This window comes from Haplochromis burtoni, unplaced genomic scaffold, assembly GCF_018398535.1.
Source record: "Haplochromis burtoni strain Fernald_Lab_line unplaced genomic scaffold, NCSU_Asbu1 Contig_11, whole genome shotgun sequence".
In the NCBI taxonomy this organism is placed as follows: domain Eukaryota; kingdom Metazoa; phylum Chordata; class Actinopteri; order Cichliformes; family Cichlidae; genus Haplochromis; species Haplochromis burtoni.
The window spans coordinates 1,137,924-1,165,900 of record NW_024582372.1 but is presented as its reverse complement, the minus strand read 5'-3'; the positions used below and the strand labels follow the sequence as shown (position 1 = coordinate 1,165,900).

The 27,977-nt window shown below is 38.0% G+C and overlaps 1 protein-coding gene across 1 annotated transcript in view; it reads left to right on the top strand.

Annotated features, from left to right (window-relative positions):
• Nucleotides 1-27,977, top strand: part of LOC102299428 (chromodomain Y like 2) — a 44,274-nt gene that overhangs the window by 8,466 nt on the left and 7,831 nt on the right. The window contains exons 2-3 of the mRNA XM_005915160.2: nucleotides 18,316-18,919; nucleotides 25,559-25,776. Coding sequence (XP_005915222.1) covers nucleotides 18,316-18,919; nucleotides 25,559-25,776 — 822 coding nt within the window. The remainder of the gene's footprint in view (nucleotides 1-18,315; nucleotides 18,920-25,558; nucleotides 25,777-27,977) is intronic.

Here is a 27,977-nt window from a genome sequence, read left to right as displayed (position 1 = left end):
GGTCCGCTTGGGTCTCAGTGATGTAAATTTCGTCATCAGATATGAAGGACCACATAAGAAGGGGTGCACATAAGTGGTCCGCAGGTGCGCATACACTGTCAAAATAAAAAACGCGCACCAGGTAAGAAATTGCAACACGCGTTTGCGTACATAAGATTTTCTGGAGGAGGACAGACATTTGTTCAGAACTCTTAAAGATGTCAAAGAAGCTCCTTTAAGCAATTACTTTGGTGTTCCTCCACCTCCAAAGAAATGTCAGAAGGAGTCCGAACCGCAAAAGAAGCACCTATTCTCGGAAAAGTGGTTGCAGGAGGTGAGCTGGCTTCAAACAAACGATGAACGCACAGAGATTTGCTGCAGAATATGCCGTGAAAATCCCACTCTAGCGGACAAAAACAGTGCTTTTTTATATGTACGCAAACGCGCGCTACAACTTCTTATCTGCTGCGCATCTTTTATTTTGACAGCGCATGCGTACCTGCGGATCACTTACGTGCACCCCTGCACATAAACATGTGCCTGCCATTTTTTTGCGACCATGCTGATTCGTCCGTGGAGATTTTGCATTAAAATGCATTAACTACACATGTGCCCAGGCTGTGGATTTCGAAGAATTAGAACCGGAATGCCTACACGGCTGTTGGGTCTTCAGTTGTCCATAACATAGTATAATCCAGGCTTAAGTGAATACAATACTGTGCAAAAATCTTGAGCCATGCTTCATGTCTTTATAGCTTGATGAGAAATGACTGCCACAATTTATTTAAAGTGGTGCAAAAATACATGAATATACATAAAGCAAAAAGCTTTATACATAGCCTGAACTCTCTTAGACAGCTTTTTTTTGTAATTTCATTATGTAGTCTTTGGTAATAATTCTCCAGGCTTCTTGAGGGACTTTCAGCAGATGTTTACTCCCTTTTGTTCTCTGTCGAGCTGATCCCATAATATTTTGTTGTTGAGCTCCAGGCTCTGACTGGTAATGTTCCATTGTGTTTTTGTTTTAGCCAGGTTTGCTTTTTACATTACACCATTAAAACAGAAGTTTTTATGTCTGAATTGGAACCCAGCATAGAAATAGAAGTCAAAGAATGTGACACAAGCTTGTGTGTGTGTGTAAGCTTTTACTATCATGGGTTTGACATCATTGTTATGCAATACACAATGCAGAAAAACCATGCCATTGATTAAAAGATAAGCCTACGATTCCAATGGACTGGAGAATTTGAAACTTGCTCTCGCCTACAAATGTTCTCAATTCCCAGTACTAGTCAAAGATCAGTGTGACTTTCCAAAAGACATTTATGTCCATAGCTCACAAATCTTTAAAAGTAGGAAATAATAGTTTTTTTGTTTTGTTTTTTAAATTAAGGATGTATTCACAGGATTAAAGCAAAAGCATATTTTATCATTAGCATTAATTCATCCAACGGCCAGAAACAACAGGAAGGTGCTTAGATTTTTGTAAGAAGCGCAGACTTTAAAGCTAACATAAGAGGAGTCATGGGTAACTTAAAAAAACTCATAAGAAGTTGTATAATCTTACATCTGTTGATAATTTTGATGAATCAATAATTTAAGATGCTAATCTCTCCACATACGCACTGTATCAAGAGGATTAGCATGCTCCCCAAAGACCAGTGCAGCAGAATATAGTCTTACAGAGTCGGTGAAGGAAAAAATTGTAGACTTGTAGAGCTGGATTTCCCAAGAAAATGAAATTGTGCTAATACGCACTGTGGATTTTGTTACATTTGTGTCTGCAACCTGTCTGCATTCAGTGTTTGAATAACTCAGATTATTATGCAGTCAAGTGCTGGACTGAGATCGTGCCTCTGCAAGTGAAGGAAAATGTTCAGCAGTGGAAACTCTAGTTCAGCTTGGTGTTTCTGTGATACAAATGCTGTTGCAGACCCAGCATGTCTGATATGTGAGGTGTGATGGTCCTCTGCCTCAGCTAGGCCTGCTGCATGTTTCCTGCTGTTTGCTCCTCTGTGTTGCCCTGTTGCAGGTTCCTGCTAGCTGGAGTTCATTTCCTCTGGAGCACTGAAGAACCAGCTGTCTCAGTCTTGCTGCCTCTCTTTACAGCCATGCCATTTGTTTGGTTCTCCTCAGCCTAATTATTTTAAGCTTTCCACTACACAACACCATATAACCTAATATTCAAATTTATCCAACTGCAAATACACTAACAACACCACAGGTCTCATAAAGTTAATTATGGTTTCTCTTTCAGTGAATACACTGGTCAATTTTGGCTAAAGCTGTATTTCTCCTGTTACTTGTTCTGGCTCATGAGTTGTGTCGAATCCTGGATGCAACCCATTGCAGTTGTTTTGGTTTGTGACATGTTGAATAGTAAAGTCCGTTATCTGCTTTGTGTGCTCGAGAATATAGTGTATTAGCATATTTTCTTAAGGCACCATTGGAGGTAAAATATTTAGAAGTTTATGTCAATTCTGGCGTGCCAGCTGTGGTATAACTGCTTTATTAGCTAAAATCTATCAGTGTGCATTGCCAGTACCTGCAGGCATTGATAATAGAAAACCAGTTCTAATATTTCCTAAGTGGCAACAATTTTTGATTGCCATCCCTAGGTGGTGGTGGATGGATTATCTACAACTACTTACAGGTGGTTTGGGCAAATGTGTGTGTGTTACCTACTTGGTTATATCCTTGCATCCTCTTCCCACTTATTTTGCTTCCTTATGGTATCAGGTTGCTGAGGATGTGGTGAAAGGGGTTGAAATAATGCTGGGTGTCGACCATCAACTTTTGTTTTTATAAACGGTTCATTGATTATTCGGCTAGTTTTTGGTTTTGTTTTGTTACACCTGTTGAAAAGTCAGAAGTAATGTTAGACTGGCATTGAAAACATTCCGTCTCTTATTGTATTTCATTTGAGATCAGTCTGTTATTATGACTCCATTCTTATGGAGAGGCGTGTGATGGCTTACTGCCTTGGCTGGGCCTGGTGTTTGTCCCTCAGTATTTCCTTGCAGGTTCCTCCTAGGTGGAGTTGATCAGTTCAATTGGGAGTACCTGACCAGTCTTACTGGAGCATTTAAGACCTGCCTTTCTTGCTCTCCATCCACCCAGTATCATGCTATTTGTTTGGGTTAAGCCTGGTAATCTTATATTTTACATTACAGTATTCTTCCAACTGTTGACACACCTCATAAAGTTAATGATGTTTTATGCCTCTTTTAGTCAATACATTTCTAAATATTGGTTAAAGTTGTGTTGTGTGACACTTCGTGAGCCAGAGTATGACAGTGGTTAGAAATCCACTCTAACTACTGTCACTATCTGTCATCTCTTTATGGTTACAGCTGTAACCATAAAGAATTTTCACATTGTATACCTGTGTTGACATCCTTCACAGACCTTTGTATATGCTTGTTCCCACTTGTTAAGTCTGAGATGATGCTGAAAATGAAATTGGCAGTTGAGGGAGGACGTGCCCACCTCCACTCTCCCAGCTCATATTTAAATACTAATTGTTACGAAACCTCTCTGGTGTATGCTACTTAGCCCTTCTGTCTACCTCCTCCACTTTTATATTTTTCTCTGCATGTGATTCAGTTACATTTCTAAGTGCACCATTATGTTGGACTGTAAGCGTTTAACTCGCATGCATGTTCTAGCAACCACCTTAAAGCTCACCTGTCAAAAGGCTGTTTACACCTCTAAATGATTGTTTCAGAGTATGGTTAAGGTCACAGCTGGACTTTCTAATTATCTGTTTCTTGGTAAACATACAATAACAGATTTCAGGTCCACTGTAATTTCCGTTTAAGTGAATATTCAAAAATATCACTGCACGAAAATCTGAAAATCTTTTTTTAAAGGGCTTGGTTTTCACTGGTTTTATGTGTGGGTGAAAGGGCAAAATGCATAAAAAAAAGCTACATCTACAAAAGTACCCATGTAATCCTTGATGTAGCTTAAATATTTTTACACCTAAAGCTGAATTTAATATAGAGTCCAGAGGTTGGACAAAAACTAGAAATGCAGCCGAGACAAAACATGTTATTTCATTTATTTTAGGTTAAAAAGCCAATGTAGAGATGATCTGAAATGGTTGACTTAACATTACTTGCTGGTCAGTATTGGCAATAAAAGCCAATCAGTGTCATTAATATTTTAACGATGTGCTGGTAATGAGCAGCAAGAGAATCTGATTGAGAAAGCAAGGAATACTGCATGTTCATACAGCAGGGATGTCAGTCACAAGGTGGTCTCACCCTAGTGGAGACTATATACCCACTAGGGATGGCTATAAGTCAAGAGGGGGTAAAGTAGGTCATCTTCTAATCGGAAGGTTGATGGTTTGATCCCTGGTTGTTCCACTTTCCAGTCTGAATGTCTTAGAATTCTTCGGCCACATCTTGAACCCTGAGTTGTTCTCTGATGTGTTCATCAAATTATGAATGTGTGTGAATTTAAGATAGAAAGCACTTAGGTATAGAAACAAATGCTTGTGTGAATGAGTGAGTGAGGCATGTTTTATGTAAGAGTTTTGAGTGAACTGTGATAGTGTTGGGATGGCGGCCTTTTGCCTTCAGGACTGCCTTATTTCTGTGTGGCATAGATTCAACAAGTTGCTGAAAATACCTCGCATCTCCTGTTCTCACCACATCCCAAAGGTGTTCTGCTGGATTGCGATCTGGTGACTAAGGAGGCCGTTTCAGTCTAGTGAATTCATTGTCATGTTTAAGAAACCAGTTTAGATTATTTCAGCTTTGTAACATGGGACATTATCCTGCTGGGACCAGTCATCCAAAGATAAATGCACTGTGATCATAAAGAGATGAGCATCGTTAGCAACAATGCTCAGGTAGGCTGAGATTTACATGATGCTCATTTGGTACTAAGGGCACTAAAGTGTTAAGAAAATATAAATATCCCCAGTACCATGCATGTCATCTAGTAATAAGGAATTTAGTGCTTTGATCCTTGAATGCTACAGTATGCAGAATACAGTAAGCACTTGGGTGAAGAAAAAAGTGCTTGTACAAATGTGTTTGAATGGGTGAATGAAGCAAGTTTTATGAAATTTGAGCTTTGGTTGCTCAAGTAGAGTTTAATAGCACAATATAAAAACCAGTCCATTTACATTTACCATTAAATTTTGGTCAGCCAGGGGGAATTATTGACTCAGTTTCCTGTTCTTGGCTGACAGGAGTGGCATTCAGTGTGGTCCAGTGTGGTATTCTGCTGCTTTAGCACACCTCAAGGTTTAACGTGTGATGTTTTCAGCATACCTTAGTTGTAACAAGTTGTTTTTGGGTTACCCTTCTGTTGGCTCAAAGTAGTCTGGCCATTCTCCTCTGACTTCTGGCATCAACAAGGTATTTCACCCAGTGAGCTGCCTATCACTCGATATTTTCTCTTTTTTTTGTGTATGGGAAAATGCCAGTAAATCAGCAGTTTCTAAAAAATTCAAACCACTTATCTGATGCCAACAACCAATGCAATAAGTCACTTAAATCACCTTTCATCCTCATTCTGATTCTGGGTTTGAACTTAAGCAGGTCTTCTTGATCATGTCTGCATGCCTAAATGCATTGAATTGCTGCCATTGCAGATATTTCCATTAACAACCATTTAAACAGGTGCTGCTAACAAACTGATTGGTAAGTATAATTTACATAATGAACCGAATGTTGTATTCAGTAAAACATGATCTAGTGATTGAGACCATAAACTCATCAGGAAAGTGTTTACTGAGGCCAAAGTTCATTTTCCTATCGACCTCTATACAACTAGACTCCCATTTTGCGGCCAGAGGAGTTGCCCACTGCTGGTTAATAACTGTTACATTTTTTACATTGCCACATACAGGATATTGCGGGGTTTTTTTGCTATTTTGGGGGGAGTCTCACCAAAGAAATATGCAAAGTCACTAAATCTAGTGACGGTATTGTAAAGCTGGGAACATGAAGAAGCAATGCAAACCAGCCACCTTTTCTCCTTGATTTTATGGGCTTAGAACTTTATCACATTGCTAAAGCTTGTGATGAAGCTTTAGCAAATCCTAACCAGTTACTACTCCTAACCAGTAGTGACTGGTTAGGAAGGTTTAAAAAAACTGTCATTAGAAATTTTCAGTTAAAGCCATTTCCAGAGTTTGATCTTTCTTTTAATTAAATTTGTAACATCCAGTGACCACAGGGTTCACAAAGCAAAGGAGAGAATGTGATACTGAAGCTAAATGATGCTTTAAAATTAGACAAAGGCTATAAAAATATGTCTCTAGCTTGCAGTTTTCTAGTATTCAATTCAATTTAATTCAATTTTATTTATATAGCGGCAAATCACAACAACAGTCGCCACAAGGTGCTTTATATTGTAAGGTAGACCCTCCAATAATACATACAGAGAAAAACCCAACAATCAAATGACCCCCTATGAGCAAGCACTTTGGCGACAGTATGAAGGAAAAACTCCTGTTTATAAGGAAGAAACCTCCAGCAGAACCAGGGTCGGGGAGGGGTGGCCATCTGCTGCGACCGGTTGGGGTGAGAGAAGGAAAGACAGAAGACAGAGATTAATAACAAGTACGATTTAATGCAGAGAGGTCTATTAACACACAGTGAGTGAAAAAGGTGACTGAAAAGGAAAAACTCAATGCATCATGGGAATCCCCCAGCAGCCTATGCCTATTGCAGCATAACTAAGGGAGGATTCAGGGTCACCTGATCCAACCCTAACTATATGCTTTAGCAAAAAGTAAAGTTTTAAGCCTAATCTTAAAAGTAGAGATAGTGTCTGTCTCCCGAATCCAAACTGGAAACTTTTCAGTTTCCACAGAAGAGGGGCCTGAAAACTGAAGGCTCTCCCTCCCATTCTACTTTTAAATACTCTAGGAACAACAAGTAAGACAGCAGTGCAAGAGCGAAGTACCCTAATAGGGTGATATGGTACTACAAGGTCATTAAGATAAGATGGGGCCTGATTATTTAAGACCTTGTATGTGAGGAGCAGGATTTTGAATTCAATTCTGGATTTAACAGGAAGCCAATGAAGGGAAGCCAAAACAGGAGAAATATGCTCTCTCTTTCTAGTCCCTGTCAGGACTCTTGCTGCAGCATTTTGGATTAGCTGAAGGCTTTTCAGTGAGTTTTTTGGACATCCTGATAATAATGAATGAGTAGTCCAGCCTAGAAGTAATAAATGCGCGGACTAGTTTTTCAGTGTCACTCTGAGACAGGATATTTCTAACTTTAGAGATGTTGTGCAAATGGAAGAAAGCAGTCTTACATATTTGTTTAATATGAGCGTTGAAGAACATATCCTGGTCAAAAATTACTCCAAGGTTCCTCACCGCGTTACTGGAGGCCAAGGTAATGCCATCCAGAGTAAGAATCTGGTTAGATACTAGGGGTGGGGGGGAAAATCGATTCTGCGTAGTATCGTGATATTTTTTTGCTAATAATGTATCGATAGAAGGACAGCAGAAATCGATATTTTGTCACAAAAAAGTTTTTGTGGACTGGAACATGCTTCAGAGCATGTTGATCAGCTCCTTTTTCTGAGCAAGAATCCTGACACTGTCCAAATGTGTTTAACTTTTTTTATGGCAGCAATAAACATGACAGTTTACTTATTTTAATTTAAGACATGTTTTATTTTAATTAAGTTTAAAACTTTTTTATTTAATGTAAAATTATATTTTGTTTTAATTTACTTTCAAATTCTTCAGTTGCTGAAGGGGCTGCATAGTTTTCACAAATTGCATAGTTCAGAATAGCTATAATTGTACCAGACGGTTGCATTCAGTTAAGTTGGACTAGACTGTAATACAAACCGTTCAGTTTGTCAACAATATAACTGACTGAAATGAAAGACTGAGTGTGAGACTTTGTTATTAGATAAAATGAATATTGATAAAGTTTACCTTTATGTACAGAATCTGAATATCGCAAAATATTTTTAAAAATTGCAATAATATCATATCGTGCGTTAAGTATTGTGATAATATCGTATCGTGGGATGTATGGTGATTCCCACCTCTATTAGATACCATATTTCTATGCTTTTCAGGGCCAAGTACAATAACCTCAGTTTTATCTGAATTAAGAAGCAGAAAGTTAGCGGCCATCCAGGTCTTTATGTCTTTAAGACATTCCTGCAGTTTAACTAATTGGTGTGTGTTATCTGGCTTCATGGACAGATTGAGCTGGGTGTCATCAGCATAGCAGTGACAGTATATGCTATGTCTTCTGATGATACTGCCTAAGGTAAGCATGTATAATGTAAATAGAATTGGTCCTAGCACTGAACCCTGTGGAACACCATAACTAACCTCAGAGTGTGAAGAAGACTCTCCATTTACATGAACGAATTGGAGTCTATTAGATAGATATGTACTTTCCCCCCCTGCCCGCCCCACCCGAGTGCAGCACAGTCTCCCAACCGTGGTGCTTTGCTCTGTGTCATCCATTGGGCATTTTCTTTGCAAGTAGTGTCACTTTGTCAGCATCTCTCCGATTTGTAGATCCACCACCACTCTGTGATTAACCCCCGCCCTGCCCCTCCGTCTCCTCGAGTGAGGCTGGCCCAGGATGGGGGGGCAGCACGGTGGGACGGTGGTTAGCACTGTTGCCACACAGCAAGAAGGTCCTGAGTTCAATTCCACCATCAGGCCGGGGTCTTTCTGTGTGGAGTTTGCATGTTCTCCCCGTGTTTGCGTGGGTTCCCTCCGGGTACTCTGGCTTCCTCCCACTGTCCAAAGACATGCAACTTGTGGGGATAGGTTAATTGGATAATCCAAATTGCCACTAGGTGTGAATGTGCGAATGAAAGTGAGTGCGAATGGTTGTCTGTCCCTGTATGTTGGCCCTGCGACAGACTGGCGACCTGTCCAGGGTGTACCCCGCCTCTCGCCCTATGACAGCTGGGATAGGCTCCAGCGCCCCCCGCAACCCTGAAAAGGATAAGCGGAAGCGAATGGATGGATGGATAGATAGATATACAAACCACTGCAGTGCAGTACCTGTAATATGTTCTAATCGCTCTAATAGAATATTATGGTCGACAGTATTGAATGCTGCTCTGAGGTCTAGCAGGACAAGCACAGAGCAGTTTTGTGGGAATGGGGTCTAAAAGACACATTGATGGTTTGGAGGAAGTAATTATTGAAGTTAACTCATGTAATTTGGCATGTAATTTGGAAAGGGGAGCTAAGGAGAACTGTGGATATAAAAACAAGATCTGGAGGGCAAAGACAGTTCAGATAAAGCTTCATGTCTGCTTGGAGGAAACCCCTTCCAACCTTTCTAATATTCTAATATTCCCCATAGTTGTGCATCTATTTACCTTGTATGCATTTAAAGCCATTTTCAGAATCTGAACTGTAGAGAGTGTATCTGTTCCTTTCCTTTTTAGAAATCAAGAAAATATAAAATTTGACAAATGTGCCTCGTTTTTGCACTATGTTTACGGCTTGTGGCTATGGTTTGAATATATTTCACAACATATGGTGCAATGGCAACACAAGATGTGCATATGTATTGTACATAATCAGGTCATATCAAACTTTCAATGCCATAATAGTGTTTATGGGATTGAAAAGCTTTTAGAAGGCTAAATGTATTCTGCTAAATAGGAGACTACAGTGAATTGTTTTTTGATCTCTGGCTTTTTGTTTCAGTGTGTAAAAGTTCTTGGGCAACATACCGAACCCTAAAATTGGGGTTTCGGGTTAAGCACTATGGGTGGTTAGTAAGATGAGAAAAAACACACATACAGTCTATTTGTAGTGGTCAGAAGTTTGGGCTTTTAATGATTCCTTTGAACGTTTTTTTCCAGCGTCCAACATACATCTTGAATTACTTTAAAAAACAAGAACTTGGAACACAAGTTGGAATTTATTTTTATTCCACACAGGGTCTAAATGATACACATGGGCTCAAATGTGTATATATACACCTCATCTAATAATTTTGATTCATTGTCCTGTTGGAGCTCCCAGTGTCCAAGTTTGAACCCCCGTTTTAGCATGAAGTTGAAGAATTTCTAACTAGTCTTCCTCCTTTATTATTCCATCCACTTGGGCAATGTATCAGTACCACTGACACCAAAATAGCCTGAACATGATGCTACCACTACTGTGCTTAACAGTTGTTACAGTGTTCTTAGCTCTAAAAGCGTCAACTTTAGCAGTTCAAAAATAACGTTTGAGCCATTTGGCCACAATGACAGTCTTTATCTTTTTCGTCCATCAAATTTTCACCCAGAAGGCATTTGTCATATTCATGTGGGTAGCTGCAAATTGCAGTCAGTGATTCTTTCTTGGTTGGCAAACTCACTTTACTGTGAACAGTGATGGTGGTGTTCCTGCAGTTTCCAGTTTATGGCAGGCTTGACAGTTGGTAGTTCCTGGGTTGTTCCTGAGCATCATAACCAATTTCCTCTTATCTGAGGGTGAGAGTCTGGGCTTTTTTTCCAGACCTTGGCAAAGTGGTAACACATCCGAATAACTTTTACTTAAGTTCAGTTGTTTGAATCACTGATCCGCTTTCTAATTGATCAGAGTATTTGTCAGTCTGGAGAACGCTGTCAAACAACACATAAGATAATGTTTGTGCTGATAAAGAGAAACTAGGAGTTGCAGTTAATGTTAAGGTAATATTTATTTATATAACAGGCTTAAAACTATAGAGTTCACTAAATTGTTTTACATTGAAAATATATAAGTATCCATTAAAACAGAGCAGAATCCACAAAATTAAAATAAAATAAAAGCAGAACATGCAATGCAATCTTCTAAAATTATGTCACACTGCAGCCAAGGAGAATAACTGGCTTTTTAATAAAGCTTAATTGCCTGTAACGTCTAGCACTGCTGATGAGAGGTTAGATTTGAAGGTTTGCTGCTGCTGCTGCAAAAGCACAGTCATCTCTGTTTTTTTAATCTAGTTTTAAGAGCTTGTGTAAAAGCAAGTGGTTAGTTGAGAGAGCTCTTAAAGGTGAATGAATGTGAAGCAGCTCAGATAGATACAAAGGGGCCAGTCCATTTAAAAGTTTTAAAAGTGAGCAATAAAATCTTAAATTCAATTCTAAAAAAGACAGGGAGGCAATGAAGCATGAAAGGACTGGGTAATATGTTCATTCTTTTCACCCCTCATCCGTAAAAGGCTGATGGGGTGCTGTTGTTACCCTGCAGGGCAGGCGGACAGGAGTGTGGACCACCCAACTTTGTGAACATGCTAACTCAAGGAAAATGATACACTTATGATATCTATTAAAATCCCCGGAGCGTCACGATTCCTGGAATATTACTTCTGAATCCTTTGTCTTTCTGTGATGAATATCAATACGAAAAATTGAGTTTTGGAATCAGTTTTATTCCTGATATTTTTTGTTTTGGCTCCAAGCTTATTTCATTTTTACCCCATGGCCATAAAAGGCTGATCAGGTATTGTCACTCTGCTGGGTGGGCGGGTCTAACTTTCCTTAAGACTTTGGAAATTGATCCTCATCCAGGATTTAATGTAACAAAGGCGGGTTAAGCAGAGGCTCTCATGGATCTCAGCTGTTCAATCGTTTAATCAATCTTCATCACTAACAAGACGTTCCTAGTCCTTGGCCTTGTCAAGTTAAGACATTGTAGGACTTTTAGCACCACTTACTAAAAGACTGCACGTGTGCATGATGTGTGTTTATGCATGCAAGACAAAAGGGAGAAGAACGGTAGTGCACAGACCTTTGGAGATGGGCGGTCATTATAAACATAGCAGACAAAGCATTTTGAAAGCTACAAAGGTTGTTTGAATTCCTTGAGTGTCTGAGTTTTCCTCTAACACGAGTCAAAAATCAGAAGTGAGTCTATGTACAAGAGTGAGAGAGAGATGGACAGAGAGAACAGAAAACTATCTCAAGTGTTGGTTTGAAATTCAACAATGACCTGTAAACAAACTCGGTAAGCGTCAGCAAGAAAAGCGGTTATGATCATGATGAAATAGAAGGAAAAATTAGTTTTTCGTTTTGTTTTTTCATTCTTTTAAAACCAGTCTGTGGTTTGCGTGGTGAGTGGATATATATCTGTAACTATAAACTACTAGAACAAAGCCCCATTATCCTTTGGTAACTGGATGCTGGCAAGACAAGAAAACATTCATTTGCTCATGGCGAAAAAAAAACATGTAGTGCTATTAAGGGTGGGCGATATAAACGATATATGATAGAAACGATATAAATTTGGCTAACGATAGAGCGATATAGTCAAAATTTCTATCGCGATAGTGCATGTTGATGATGTCATCAAGCTGCGCCTGTTTTGGTCGAAAGCATCACAGCGGCTACAACCATTATCATCTGCAGATTATGGCGGGCGACAGTCATGGCAAAGAGATGAAGCACTTTTGAAATATGGGGAAAGCCAAAAACTGCCGTTCCTCCACTTCCGTAACATTGATTCATTAATGTTGAATTCTCTCGCAGCTGCTCTATTCCCATGTTGTTGCAGTATATTAATGACTAACCTTCTATTGTGGATGAATAATCTCAGTTGTTCTCCTGACTGAAGTTTGGCCCATGTATAGCATCCTGCTATGCGATTGCATTTGTCCCTAACCACCAGAATCCCTCACGTTAACTTTTATTGAGTGGAAAAAAAGTTGGTGTTCATCCTCCAGCTTCACTGTGCCAATGTTATGCTAACATAGCTGTGTCGCTAGCACAACATTATATACCAGGTAGTCCAACTTCAGTAACCCTGCAAACGCCACTGGTGTTTAGTTTTCTGTCTTCATTTATGTTGGTAGCAGAGCTGTACGTTTTAATTAGTTTCAAAAGTCTCTCAGTCAGAACATGGTATGAAATGTTTAGGTGTAAACTAGCGAGCTAACTTCCTGTTAACTTCTAACTCTGTTAAATTTAATAAATTCTGTTTTCATGGATGCATGGATGTAAAACTTAATTGTTACACCCGATAAAGCAGCAACGCTGATAATTTAATTAAAGATGAAAGAATTTAGACTGTTTTTAACTCTGTGTTCGTTTGACTTTGGGACCTGAAGCGGACGGAGTTTTGGACCCAGATTACTCCGCGAAGCTCCTTACAATCCAGCAAGCAGTGCGGCTTACCAAAGTTGTACTAAAACATTTTTTAACAGATTTCTGCACGCCAAAATCGGTTCGAGGTCAGTAAGCACAACCAGAATTCATACATAAGGCCCACTCTCGAATTTTGAGAAAATTAAAGGATTTTAAGTGTGCCTTATAGTGTGGAAAATATGTTATACAGAAGAAAAGAATATATCGCAATATATATCGTTACCGCACATGCTTCAAATTATATCGCGATATGAATTTTAGGCCATATCGCCCAGCCCTAAGTGCTATCAGGAAACTGACTGATGTCTATGTTGATCAGATGATACCATGAATCATCAGTTACCATCACCTCTGGACACAAACGCTTGTGTTGGATTGCCAGCCTCCTTGCTGATTGTTGTAGAACATTCAGGATCTTTACCTGTTTTGCCTTTGCGGTTGGCAGCAAGCTTATTTCATCTGTACACCTGTGCAATATATGTTAGGGCGTGCTCACACTGAGCCTGAGTACGCATCAGTTTGTCTCAGCATCTCAGCTCTTCTCATTCTCTTTCACACACATGCATGCCTTCCTGTAGAGGAAAAGCAGGACTTTTTTATGGCATTCTCTAGGACAGTGTTGGCACACTGTCCATGGGCATATTTGTCATTTACTTGAATTGATAAATAATCAAACTGAACTAAGCATTTTTTTTATCCGAGACATCAGTCACACTAGCCAAAAGAATTGGATTGAGCACCTCCTTTGAGTTTTATTATTATGCTTTTATACGTCTCTTTAATATAGTACAGTGTAAACGTTGCTACTTAGCCATGGAACTCCAATTATTTTTATGATAGCTCCCAAACCTATAATTAAAATGTAATTACACATAATGCAGTTAAAAACTGTTTAAACTCCTGCTTAGACTACTTGTCCGCTAAGAAGCTTTGCTTCGAGGCAACCCCAATTTCTGCTTTTCCTAAATGAGATCAGTGTCATATGTTTCAACTGAAGTTGCTGTGGAAATGATGCCTTCAGGGGATGTTGTTTACACTGTAGGTTGTTGGTGTAGCTTAGATGTCCATTTCAGTGGGATGATTTGTTTGGATGTGCTCAGCCTTCCTGTCTTAGCAGGTTGAGTTCAGTGTTTGGTAAAACCATTGAATTTGGAAATAAAATCTTTATCTAGATTAACTCTGAAACATTTTTGTAGTGATTTGTTAAATGTGTTTACTGGACTGCTCTCAATTATTTCATTTTAAATAAAAAAACTAAAGATTTCCAATTTTCCAATGGTGGTTGCAGTACCTTAAATTTCTCAATCATTCCTTTTATGCTGATATTGCTGAACATAATATACACTAGTCACAAATTAAATTTATGTTGTTGTCATATGAATCTTGTCTCTTGAATCTTAGTTCATCTTAGCTGAAATTGTGTTTTTATCTTGTTAGACTTCTTCTTTTTTTTTCTATCCCACTTCCCAGATTGTGACATTTCGTTATTTTTTTCCAATTGAAAAGAGCATGAGGTAGAGATTTATTCATCATTTGTTTGTTTAGACTTTTTTCTTTTACTATGGGCTTTTACTAAGTCTCTTTGAAAATGACCAGGAAATTATAGTGTTGACACAAGTTTATCAATAAAATGGTGCCATTCCAAGAAAAATTAGACAACCTAATGTAGACGCAGTTTTATAGCAAGAGCATTGTTTCAACATCGCACATTCATGCCACACATGAAGTCATTCTCTGCAGCAGATGCTTCAGCATCAAGAGTTTTTAAACCTCTCCTTTCTGTGTATGCAAGTGCACACCATGTTCAGGTTTTATCCTTCTTTCTCCTCTCAGCATGTATCTCTCTGCTTGGTTGCTAACTCTGACATTATCTTAGACTGTAAGCAACCTAATCATCTGTTCGTTTCGCTGCCACCCCTGCAGCTCACCCATCAAAGGCTGTTTACTTCTGTTAATGTGCACGGCACATCTGAGAACATGATGAGCAGTTATTACCACAGCTATACTGAAGCCTCTGATAAAACCTCCCAGCCGATTAACACGGGTCTCATGACTCAAAACCTGTTTCTTCAGAAGAAGTCACATGGATATTTATTTCATATATTCTTTTTGTTTTATTGTTTTGTTCTTGTCATTGGCAGTAAAAGACAAAAAAGGTAGATTCAAAATTTGTTTTAAGAGCAACCTAAGGATGTACTATTTTTGCTACTTTTTTTTTTTTTTAGCATGACTGTACTCTCACATCTGGCAGTGATTATTATGAAATCTCATCAACCTTTTGATGCTTCACATAATTGAGCCTTCCGTGTAACAACAGTGGAGCTTCTGTTTATTTGTATGTTTTAAAAAATGCCATCGGTGACAGATTTTACTGGGATATTTCAGTTTGCTGTGTATGTATGACTTGTTTTTGGTGTGATGTGGATATTATGGGTGTTTTGTATTCTCTGTGATGTGATAATGTGCATGTGGGTGTTTGCGATGGACCGAGGGATCAGACAGAGAGTGATGCCCTTAGTTTTGTCTGGCGGTGACATTTTGCTGCCATTGTATGTTTTGTACTTAGTAGCTTTTATTTAAAGATATTGTGTGTTTTCAAAGTGAAAACCAGTAGAAGTTACATAAATGTAACAAAATACATAAATGTAATTTAACATAACATTTATTTACATACATTTATATAAATATAATGTTGCATAAATTAAATAAATGTTCTATTTTTTCTTTCATGTGAAAGCCTCTTTTGACTTGTAATTTCACCTTCAGTCTAATCAACACCTTTGCGAATCAAGTTGAATGCAGTCAAATTGAAGTGCAAATTAATGAGTCGTTTCATTGTTGAAGTGATTAGTCACACATTGTGTATACCACAATCATGATTCCACACTAAGAACACCATGGACTTTGTATTGTTTATGCAACAATAACTTACTTGCATCCATGGTTTTGATTAAAAAAGATTGACAACCATTGACTATAGCCATTTTTTAAATTAAACCTGAGATATTTGCTTGTATGAATGTCAGAAAGAAATTAAGTGATGTGTGTGTTTGCTTTGTACCAGTTGAATTTCTATTTTGTTACTCTGAATTTATTCAGTTTGCAACAATGACTTCAGAAGCACTCCCATTTTAGACCCCTGCCAAGAACAATTATACACACCTCGGTATTTTTCTCAAATAACTGATTTCCAATTAAATGTAAAAGTTTCTTCTTTTGCCTGTGTGCCACCTGTCCTCATCTCTTCTCTATAGAATTATAAAATACTGGCTCGTCTGGTGTTTGGCTCCAAAAAGCCCATTTTTAAGGTTTCATCATGAAAACAGCCTGCAGCTCATCTTGGCTTCACCCTGGTTCTTATCTTTCTTATACAGGGAGTTAGCTCTTATCTTGAACTTGACACATGTCACACAATGTTTCTCCTTTTTTTTTCTTCTTTTTTTAACGATCTGGCACTCCTTGGCAATGTTTCAGAATATAAGGAATCATCTTCTGGAAAACATACTAAATGTGGTCAGGCAATTCAGTGTACCCATTTAGCTTTTGATTTTAGTTATGTGCAAATCTGGTAAATGACACAGAATCAGACCTCTGAAGGTGCATCATCATCATCAAGTTTATCCAAAGGTGCGGCACACACTTTCACAAAACCTTCTTTTTCATCTTTTTCAAGATAAATCAAATTTACCTGGTACAGATTGCTATCTGAATGTAGACAATAAATATATATGCATTTTTAATTTAAGTAAAACAGTTCTGCTTTTTGTTATTTTCATGATAAACCAGGTTTTAGCCCAATAATCAAGCATTACCAGAGGCCTGTACTGTGAAACAGGAATTTATTTAACCCTTATTTAACCAGGAAGTCAACTCTTAACTTTAGTCTTAGATGGGTTTGAACCCTCTTAAGAGCGGTGATTTATTGGTTAGCAGGTAACTTCAGAGTTAACACGAAGTTTTCAGTGCTACATAGGTGGTTTTTGCTTGGGTACATGGTAAATTATGCTGAGGACCAAACCTTAATATATGGAGCAGGTTATGTTCAAGTGGTCAACAGGTATGAAATTGTCTGCTGAATAATTAGTTATCTGAAAATAACACAACATTGCTAGAAGATCCCTTCTGAATCCTTTGTGTTTCCTTCATGAATATCAGTAAGAAAAAAAGATGGTTTTGGAATCAATTTTATTCCTGCTATTTTTAGTTTTGGCTGAAAGCAATATTTAATTTTTAATTTTTACTTAACTTTAAAGCTGATTAGGTGTTGTCGTAACCACAACCGGTGGGTGGGTGTTCAGGCGGTGTGGACACCTACGTTTGTGAATGCAAGAATGAGGCAATTTAGGATTTTTGAAAATGAAACCATAGGCACAATTGCAAAAAATCTCAGATAAAATTGAATCTCAGTGATCTCAAACCAAAGGTTAAAGATTAGAGGTCAAGTTTTATGAAAATCTTGTGAATGCAATAAATTAAGAAGTCACTTCAGATTTTCAAATCGATATCATATGTGTAAATGTGTCTTAAAAGTTTGAATCCCAGTTACCTCAAGGTCAAAGGCCAGGTTTTCTGAAAATGTTGTGATCATAATAAATTGAAAAAGGAGTCACCTAAAGTTTTCAATATGATAACTACGGTCGAATCTACTAAGACACAGACACTGCATGCTCTTTGTTATTCATTTAAGTTGTGGTCCCACAGAAGGATATTCATCTAGGTGCCAAAAAAGAAGCTGCTATACTAAGTCTGTGAAGAAGATAGTCCAGAGTGACAAGTTGCTACCATGTGAGCATGCAGTAACCTTCATTCCTTCAGTCAGATCAAGTCTCCACTTGTCACATCCAGTTTCAAGACTATGAAGTGATGATGGCTAAAATACTCATGTTCAGGCTTCAGGACAGAATGTGTGACACCATGGTGCCAACAACCTTTTTTTTTTTTTTTTCGTTTTTTAATGTACTGTCTATCATCCGTCTTCTAGCTTTAGCTGTGTTGCTTTTAAGTTGGGCTGCTGCATAACTCAAATGGGTTCCCAGAAGAAGCTGGGAGGTGGTGCTGTGGTATTATCTGAACTGTGAACTCAGAGAATCTTTAACACCCCTATGCCATTGTGACTAAATATTGGAAATAAAAACAGGGTTAGAGACTCAAACACAAATGCATTAAGTGTTTTGTGATCATTTTTGTCATTAGAATATTGTCTAATAATCTGTTCTTCTATGTTGTACTGTTTTTGTTTTTTTTTTAAAGGTGGAGCAGATCGTGGATAAGAGGCGGAATAAGAAGGGTAAGTGGGAGTATCTAATTAGGTGGAAAGGCTATGGAAGTAAAGAGGACACCTGGGAGCCAGAACACCATCTACTACACTGTGAAGAATTTATTGATCAGTTCAATAGCTCAAGACTGCACTCACACAAACGGCCCAAAGTTTCCAAAAACCGTGGAGAGCCCTTCATTCCTAGCCACCTTTCTACAACAGATGACTCAAGAGCTAGATCTGAAGCTCGAAAAAAAAGGACTAGTGGCTCAACTGTGGGGGTGAGAGTAGGGACTGTTCTAGGGATTGGAAGTGGAGGATCAGGAACCACTCAAAAGCAGAAAAAAGTGGGTGTAGGACCTGGAAAACATGCTTTAGGGGACAGAATGAGCAAAGCGATGACATTTAAAGCTCCTCCACCAGGCGGACCTCCGTTTGTCCCGTCATTGAGGGTTCCTCATAATGGACTACAGAACGGAGAGATGGACTCTCTCATGTACAGGACTGCAGCAAGGTCACAGCGACTGCCCTCAGACAGGGTGGATGGAGAACTAGGACATATGGAAGCCAGCGGACAGCAGTTTACTACTGAACTAGGTAAGTTGTTAAGAAAAACCAGATAGTATGGTAAACTGAGATGAGGTGATGCTGGATTTTTGAGGCACATATTGTTATAGAAATATGATTGTTGTTCTTATGCATGCCCGCTCAAACCCGTGCTCCTAAATCTTGTTTTTAAAACTTAATATTGGTACAGTAAGTATTTTATATATATATATATATATATATATATATATAATAGAAAAAAGGTTTTGCTCATAAATATAGATTTATTGCTGTGTGATTACATCTTTCAACAACTTAATGCATTCTCATGAACTTCGAATTAATCTACTAAAGATGCGTAGGAGTGGGTGCTGGTTCCTGTAAGCCACCATATTGCCCTGCCATCTGGAATACAGTGGCCAAGATGAACACTGCTGTTCTGCCTAATCACGTTTTATTCATGTGTCTAAAGACTGGCTGCATGCCTCTACGTTACATTTAATGTATAGATCATATTTTACTCTTTAAAATAATTTATGAGTATTTAACATTTTTGCATCTTTCTCAGTCTGTAATTTTCCTCCTCCTCTTCATCTGTATCCTCCACCACTTCTCTCATTTCCACCCCATCCTATTCCTCTTTACATCAACTCTCATCTCCTGAACTGAAGTCAGGGTTGCAACACACAAAAAATGTGCATAAACATTTTTTTATTATTTATTCCCCAAATTGTCGCCATTAGTTTTTGTCAGCAGATTAGACTTGCTACTGTCCTGTGCACAGCTGACAACAAGCCAACCAAACAGCTTGTTAACCTTATGCTAGATACTATGAGGCTTGAGTGTCCTAAAAATCACACTTTCTCCCTGATAAACAGTTTGATTACATTCTCGCATCATATCACAATTAATTCAGTTAGTTTCCCTGGCAAAAACAGCAGTCCTCACCAACAGAGGAGTTCAAGAGATCCTCAACACCTCACCTCAGTATCACTGTCATTGGATAGAAGTGAGAGTCACTGACTCGTTGACTCAGTTCACAAAGTTTTAAAACCTTCTCCAGAGTAAATAAACGTGGAGTTATTTGTCCTACAGTGTCCACTGTACCTGGATTTATGCACTTGAATTGGAAGTGGTAAGAAAACAGAATTCAGTTGACTGCAGTCTCAAATCTGCTGACATCTGGTGGTGAGATTTTACTTACTACCTCTTTAAGGAAGTGTGGCGTACAATAATTCCACCAAAAGTAAATAAAGTTCAAATAAATAATTAAAAGCCCAGAATTACCAGGATAATCACACCCATGATAAGTGTACATAAATTTCTGACAACGACTGTAAATGTAAAATGAATCCAGATTTGACCATAGCTTTTTTGTATTATCCCAACACCATGTCCTGTAGTGGCTTGTATATAGATAAGGATGATTTATTATATTTTTCCACCTCACCCATAACACTTACTACACCATGACAATAACCAGTAACCTGTAGTAGAAGTAATAGTGGCAGTAGTAGAAGCTATTTATTTATATATTTTAATGTTACCACAGTACCTCAGTCGCTCTTGTATCATACAAATGGCCTCACATACCTACTGTGGTTCTTTCGTGCTGATAACACCTTTGAATTTCACTCCTGGGTCACAGTCCAGTGCTTCAACCACTATAGTTAATCATTAATTATGTTTTTAAAAAGTCATCTTGATCTGTTTTAGCAGAAAATGAGAGAAAAAAGCTGAATAACTAAGCATATTAGTACATAGTTGTAGGTTGAGTGTTTCCATTTTGCTTTTAGTTCAGAGGATGTTTTAAATTTTCTGATATAAAGATACTAGCTTTATGGCCACTTGCGTCATTTGCTTGTTTAACTGTGAGTATCTACTGGCTTTACAGTCATGAAACATGCTATGTAAGGCTTTATATTGTCTTTTCATTCAGTGGCACTATAGCAACATGAACAAGATGACTGTAAATAAATATGCCAAAAACATGTAAACCATATTTACCCCATATAGAACAGATCATCTGGTTTGATTTTGTTTAAATTACTTCATAAATAAAGACAATTACACAATTCTGAGGTCAAATGCAAACAATTTTCACTTTTCTTTTTAATCAGCTTAAGTCAAACTAAGCCCTCTTCTTGCTTTTTGTGGATACAATTTTTCTGATAAGCCTAAATTTCCAGTTGCAAACTGAATTTCTATTGCTTTTGGATATGATGACATCACTGTCATGGTATGATCCACAACATATCAATTCGATTTCTCAGTTGTTCATTAATTTCAAAGCATCCTAATTTAACAAGTGATTGTGATACTTTATAAAAGTCTGTTGTTTATTTATGAGGATGGTAGGGCTGCAGCACTAACCCATCCTAATGGCCATCACTCTGGGAGCTATTATAGTTACTAATCTCATAAGCCTCAAAAGACTGCCCTGCTCACCTCATCCAAAATCCTGTGCTCCACCCATTAACCCGTTGAAGTCAAACGGGTCCCTGTAAAGATGTCACTATTTTGCAGATCATTTCTGAAATTGTTAGTTCTAGACTGGATCAGTTCTTATGTGGGATCCAAACTATCCAAACAACTAATCACAGTCAAGTGTCCCTCCAGTTGCTTCACTCAAGCTGTATTATTTTATATCCATTGTTCACATCTTATGATATCTGTTTAGGTTCTCAGCCATCCACGTCATGGTAGTCTTGAGACCTTGTCTTTGAGTGTTGGACCTCTTTTTACCGAAAGAAATCCGGTTACCTTCTTTTCAAGTGCTCAACACTAGTGGATGATTGCAGAATTGGTTAGGAGAAAACTTTTTCAGTATCTAGCCAAGTCAAGACCAGGTACATAGACCTGCTCGAGAACCAGAGGAATTGGAACCAGAGGAATGTACTATAATGCAAGATTAATAGGTTAGAGCTCAGGTTAAAGTCAGTGTTCTGAAGTGTCTTTTTACCTGCCTTTTTACCTGCCTAGATCACTGTAATAACTTACAGATTCTCTGCCAGGGAAATATAATTTTTGCAAGTGGTAATGCTGTACTTTACTAAAACCACTGAATAAAGCGCAAACTGTCCATCATATTGTTACAGGAATACCTGTGTATTGATTTGCTGATGCATAAAATGTATAAATGTTACCAGTAGATTAAAGTATCGCTTGCACTGCTGGAATTGCAGCGATTAGAACACAGAACTCTCATGAAGAGTACCTATTCAAGCAGTAAAATTAATTTCACTTTTTTATCTGCCAACAAATTAAAGTGATTCCCATTTTCCTTTATTAGATATTAGACAGGAGATGTGAATGTTTAAATGTTTCAGTTTAAAGTTTCGGAGCTCTAATGTGCAGCTGTCGCCTTAGAACAGCGGCACTCTGCAATAAAAATAATTAACTTGAACTAAAATGTAGTGTTAACCTCTTTATTTGTGTAAGTGTTGCATTTCACTGTTCTGTTTTGGGGTTTGTTTGTTTTTTTATGTTCTTGTGAAGATATGACCTGAGTCACACTGTGCCACTTGGTGAAGAGTGCTGTAAAAATAAAATAGGGGAGACATGATGGAATTAATGAAGGCCAGCTGATATCCAGCCTCCCCTAGCACTGTCCTCTGAACCCACTGCCCCACCCCTCCCTTGCAGCTGAGCCTGCCACTGTTCTTTATAGAGTTTTAATTACCATTTTATCACCATCCTTATCATCTGTCTGTGACTGGAGTAGGTGGCACTCATAGGGATCACTTTTGTGGGAAAGAAGTCATATGACCTGTGAAATGCCCTTTTTTTTTTAACTTTGAAGTGAACATGCATAAAGCATAAGGCAGGAAGCTGGCCTTAGTGGAGAAAGCTGACAACCACCAATGTAATATCTGTTATTTCTAACTGGGGTTTTAAGTCAGGCCAGCTAATGCAAAGAAAGCCTGGCTGTGTAAGTGTGCAGTAAACCCCTCAGGCCACTAGTGTTTATTGATAATATTACCTCTGATGGAAGTAGTCACATCATGCATGGGGCTGTACTCTGCTTGAATTCAGCCATATGCTGCAAAACTCTTTGGCCCTTCACAGTGCAAATGGATAATGAAGCATACTACCAAAGCAACCCAGGAGTTTCTCAAGGTAAAGAAAATGGATAGTCTTCAGTGGCCAAGTTAGGCACCTGATCTCAGTGTAGTAGAGCAGCCTTTCTGTTACTGAAGGCAAAATTGAATACAGAAATACAAATAAACAAGCAGAAACTGAAGACAGCTGCAGTAGCCTGGAAGAGCATCTCAAGAGAGGAAACACAGCATTTCATGAACTAGAGGCGTTCTAGCCTTACGGCAGTCATTGACTGCAAGATTTTACATACAAGTAAAAATATAAGTAAAATATTTTAAAAAGTCATAATATTTAAAATGATGTTAGCTTGTTGAATTCCAAGTCTCTGAAAATGAAGACATAAGTATCAAAATGGTTGTAAGCACTTAACAATGTATGTAATAATTTAGTTTTGAATAATAGATGAAAGCCTGCGCTTCAATCACATCTTTTTTGTTCATTTAAGTTCTGCTGTGGTGGTGCACAAAGTCAAAATCACAAAAAAAAAGTCATTGTCCAAACATTAATGGACCCAATTAAGGTGGTGACACCATTTCAAAATTGGCGACTAATAGTGACTTAATTTAAAAAGCTAATTTGATTTAATTTTTACAGCAAGCTTGAAAACAAAACTAATTTGTAGGTACTGTGGGGGTCAAATTAGCTTTTTAAATTAAGTCACTATTAGTCAAGTTTCAGATTGTGTTAATTAAAGAAACAAATTCCCAATGTATGATGATTATTTAAAAGTGCATTCTTATATTTTCAGGCAAGAAATACTTTACTTTTATCTTCAGTCAACATGAACTTTATTGTTTAAGGACCAGAGTTTTGTCTCCATATTTTCATCAGTCATAAATTTGGCTGGAAAAGCATCACACCATTTGCTCTAGTAAAAAGACTCTTGTGTGCCTGAGTAATTTCTGATTTATTCTGGTTATTTTTTTACCACAGCATCACTAGATGTTCTTAGATGAGGAACATGTGCTTTGTCTGACTCATTTTTCTTTCTGCCTTTAATCATTTATCTCGTAAAAGTCTACAGCTGAGAATGTGGTACTCGACCCTCTTGGACATTTCTTTTTCTTTCTCAGTGCAGATGAATCAGTGATTTCTGTGCATTAGATATTACACTGCTCCTGTACGTTAATGCTCCTTTGTGTGACAAGACCTGAAAATTACACTGATTGCTTTTAAAATGTGAACATGAGATTGCATGTAAATATAACTGTGGGCAATTTCCAAGGTTCAAATGTTAATGCAATCAAGTTGAAATTCACTGAATCACACCAAGAGAGTTGTGATATTGTGCAGAGAGAATACCCTTAGATGACACATGTATATGTAAAAGTAGGTGTAATTGTCCACATCGCATAATAACACTGGGAACGACTAAGAAATTCAAATTTAATTAAAATCATTGCTAGTATAAAATTATTCAGGCTAAAAAAAAAACTAAAAAAAAACGCATTACTGAAAAAAAAATCATTTTTTTGAGTTCAGATAATGTAGTATTTTCTAGACTTCTGTATATGGACTATGTATCTTTTTTTCTTTTCCTTCAGCTTTCAGCTCCAAGTATTAATAAATAATATTATAGTATAAAGAAATGTAGTAAAACTAAGAGGATGAATTTTTTTATTAGGAACTTGTAGGCTTGATAGGCTAAACACAACATTTATTTCATAGTTGGAGTAACTTTGCAGGCTTTGTTTAACACTGTGACATGAAAAAGACTCAGGCCACACTGTGGCAGCAAAGATAATTTGCTGTAAGGAAGGGTTGGGTGTTCTCCAGATTTCAAATACACTGATCGGGCACAACATTGTGGCTGCTGACAGGTGAAGTGAATAACACTCATTATCTCTTCATCATGGTAGCTGTTAGTGGGTGAGATATATCAGGGAGCTAGTGAATATTTTCTCCTCAAAGTTGATGTGTTAGAAACAAGAAAAATGGGCAAGTGTAAGCATTTGTGCGAGCCCGAGAAGGGCCAAATTGTGATTGTTAGACTAACTGGGTCAGAGATTCTCTAAAACTGCAGCTCTTATGGGGTTTTCCCAGTCTGCAGTGGTCAAAATGCAAGAAAAGTGATCCAAGAACGAAACTGTGGTGAACCAATGATAGGGTCATGGGTGGCCAAGGCTCACTCACACATGGGGAGCAAAGGCTGGCACATGTGATCCAATCCAAAAGATGAACTTCTGTATCTTAATGCTTGCTCAATCATCCAGGTAAGGAAATCCCAAAAAGTTGATTACATTCATCTGAATGTAACGTTTTCAGTGGAAGAAACATTTCGTCACTCATCCAAGTCACTTCTTCAGTCTCAGCTGACGCTTTTAAAAGGTCCGCAGTCTAACCAAACTAATATTTATCGAATAATTTCTCTGTGCGAATTGCAAATCAAAGTCCCTTTTTTTTAATGCTCTTTCTTAAAAAATATATTTCACCCTTAAACTTGGATTTGGAAGCACTTTGTAATTGCAATAGCAATAATTGCAATAGCCAACTGTAATAGATTTTTTCTTTTCTTTCAGTTGCTGTCAATTATTTTAAAACGTTCTAGAAGACAGACTGACCTGTTCTGTCACTTCTTGTATGAATCAGGCTCACCTTTAGCCAATGGGAAGATGCACCTACACAGCTCAGTGAAGCGGAAGCTGGCTGAGGAGAAAGGCTACGTTTTTGACAAGCGTCTCAGGTACAACGTGCGACAGAACGAGAGCAATTGTCGATTTCGAGACATTGTGGTCAGGAAGGAAGAGGGCTTCACGCATGTCCTGCTCTCCAGCCAAACAACAGATAACAATGGTCTGACGCCAGAGGTGAGAACAAAAAAAACACACGAGTGCTGTGCCCATGTTACATTTTTCATTTTGATTAGTGCATGTCGGTTTATTTATATTTACATAATTTATATTTTGTGCTTCGCTGACACGTATTAATTGGTGTTGATTGTATCCTAGTTGCCATGGAGTTCTGTTTGGGGAAAAAAAAGAAACCATGAAAGTTTGCCCAGTAACTGTTGTAGAGATGCCCTGGAGCTATGCAGTAGTTCCCTAACTGCTCAAGGGGAGTTTTTCAGGAGACGGTTTTAGAAAACTGTGGTTTTATTTGACAGCTGCCAGGTGTGAAAATGCTAGCTGCATAAATCTAACACAGGGCACTGCTGAAAAGGGGGCACAGTTTCCTCAAAGCTGCCTCCTAACAAACAAGGCTTCAACAAGTTTAGCAATTAGGGGTACATATAATGCAGTGTTTTGCCATCTGTTGTTACTGCAGCAAAATGCCAGTTGAACTAGTGAGGAAAATATGCTGCAAGATCATTGAGGAAGTCTTTATGTAATTATTCTTAGAGTGAGAACTGGATACCCAGAGATAATCGCCAATGATTTCTTCATAGCTGTTTGCTATTTAGGAATATCACTCCCATTGCTTCTACAGGCTATGGTCTCCAGGAGGCATGGGCATCATTAACATAAACATTATTCATAGTATGTAAATGGGACAACTGGAATATTGTTTTGAGAATATAGTTTGGCTGTCATTAATTTCCCAACTTCTAAAATAGGAGTACCCTCAAATAGTTAATGAGAAATATAAACCAATGTTTGTTCTTTTTTATTTGCAGTGCATTCTCAAAAAATATATTATTTAAAATGTAAATTTGTGAGTACAAAAAGAAACTTTTAAAATGAATTCTGCCTTTTCAGTCTCTCCATTACTTGATAAGATTAAGGTATAAAATGACAAAAAGTTTTTGGTTGATTTCTTAATTATTCAGGGCCTTACTGTTTTGAGAAACACTTCTGATTATGTGTAATGATATACCAGCTGAGTCTTCTCTACAGGCATTTAGGGGGCATAATCTGTACCAAGCTGTGTCCTCCCACTTTTGATGAGTTTTCTTACGCTCTTGTCAGTAATTTGGTGATCACCTGCTAACTCCATGTCAGTCAAACTACCTTAAAAAAATCATAATCTAGCAGTGAAACAAACTGTAGATGTTGAACTTTATAGCCATAGTAACAGACGGTGTCTAAATCTGTAATTTAAATCACTGATCAGAACCTGTAACCTATATTTGTATATTCAGGTTTTTTTGTGCATAACGGTTTTATTTATTGTTTTTCTTAATGACCCTATGAAGTGAGAACATAAATATTTGAACTCGGTGTAGAATTTGCTTCAAGTTGCATCTATTTGTAGTCGTTCTTTTTGCTTAATCAGACATGGTTATTATCAGTATATCCAGGTGTAGTGCTTCAGTGGATTAAAGTGTTAGGTTACCCTAGTTGCACACTTTCCACAGCCCATGTGTATGTCCACATGCGTAGAAGTGACTTGAGGGTGAATCAAAGGATGATTAAGGGTAAATGCAAGGCTGTCCGATTTACTGAGAGAGCACAGATTTATCAGCACATGCCACACTACTGGGGTAACAACTTTGCATTTGCCCTCCAAGTAGACTCTAAATAGACTGGAAGACGGTATTAGTCCAAACATAGCTGACTTTGTGTGCATCAACAAGGCAGATACAACATAGACTCATTCGTCTAAAATATATCACTATAGTTTTATGCCTCCAACGGAGGCATAAAACTCAAACTTAAAAAACTGGGTGAAGAGCTTGAGAAAGGCTGGAGCATGTGCATCTGCAGTACTTGATGTCATTTAATGGCTCTCTTCTATGCAGCTTTGTGAACTGTGATGATTCACTCGTTGATCTGGCTGCCTGCAGGATTCTTCCAGCCCATGATTGGTTGCTCACTTCCACACTCCAATCAACAACAAGCTGGTCTATTTAAATTTCCTATGAGTGATTTCAGTAACTTGCTCTCCCCAGATGCATACCAGCAGCTGAATTTTGATTTCTGTTTCAGTTTTAATTTAAAGGATTTAATGGAGATACTATTTAAACTGTTTAGTAATTCAAGCAATTTCCATACCATTTTACTGTTTATAGAGTAGGTGTATACTTTTGCTTGAAGCTGAAATATAATTATTATCCCGGATGACCCCCCCC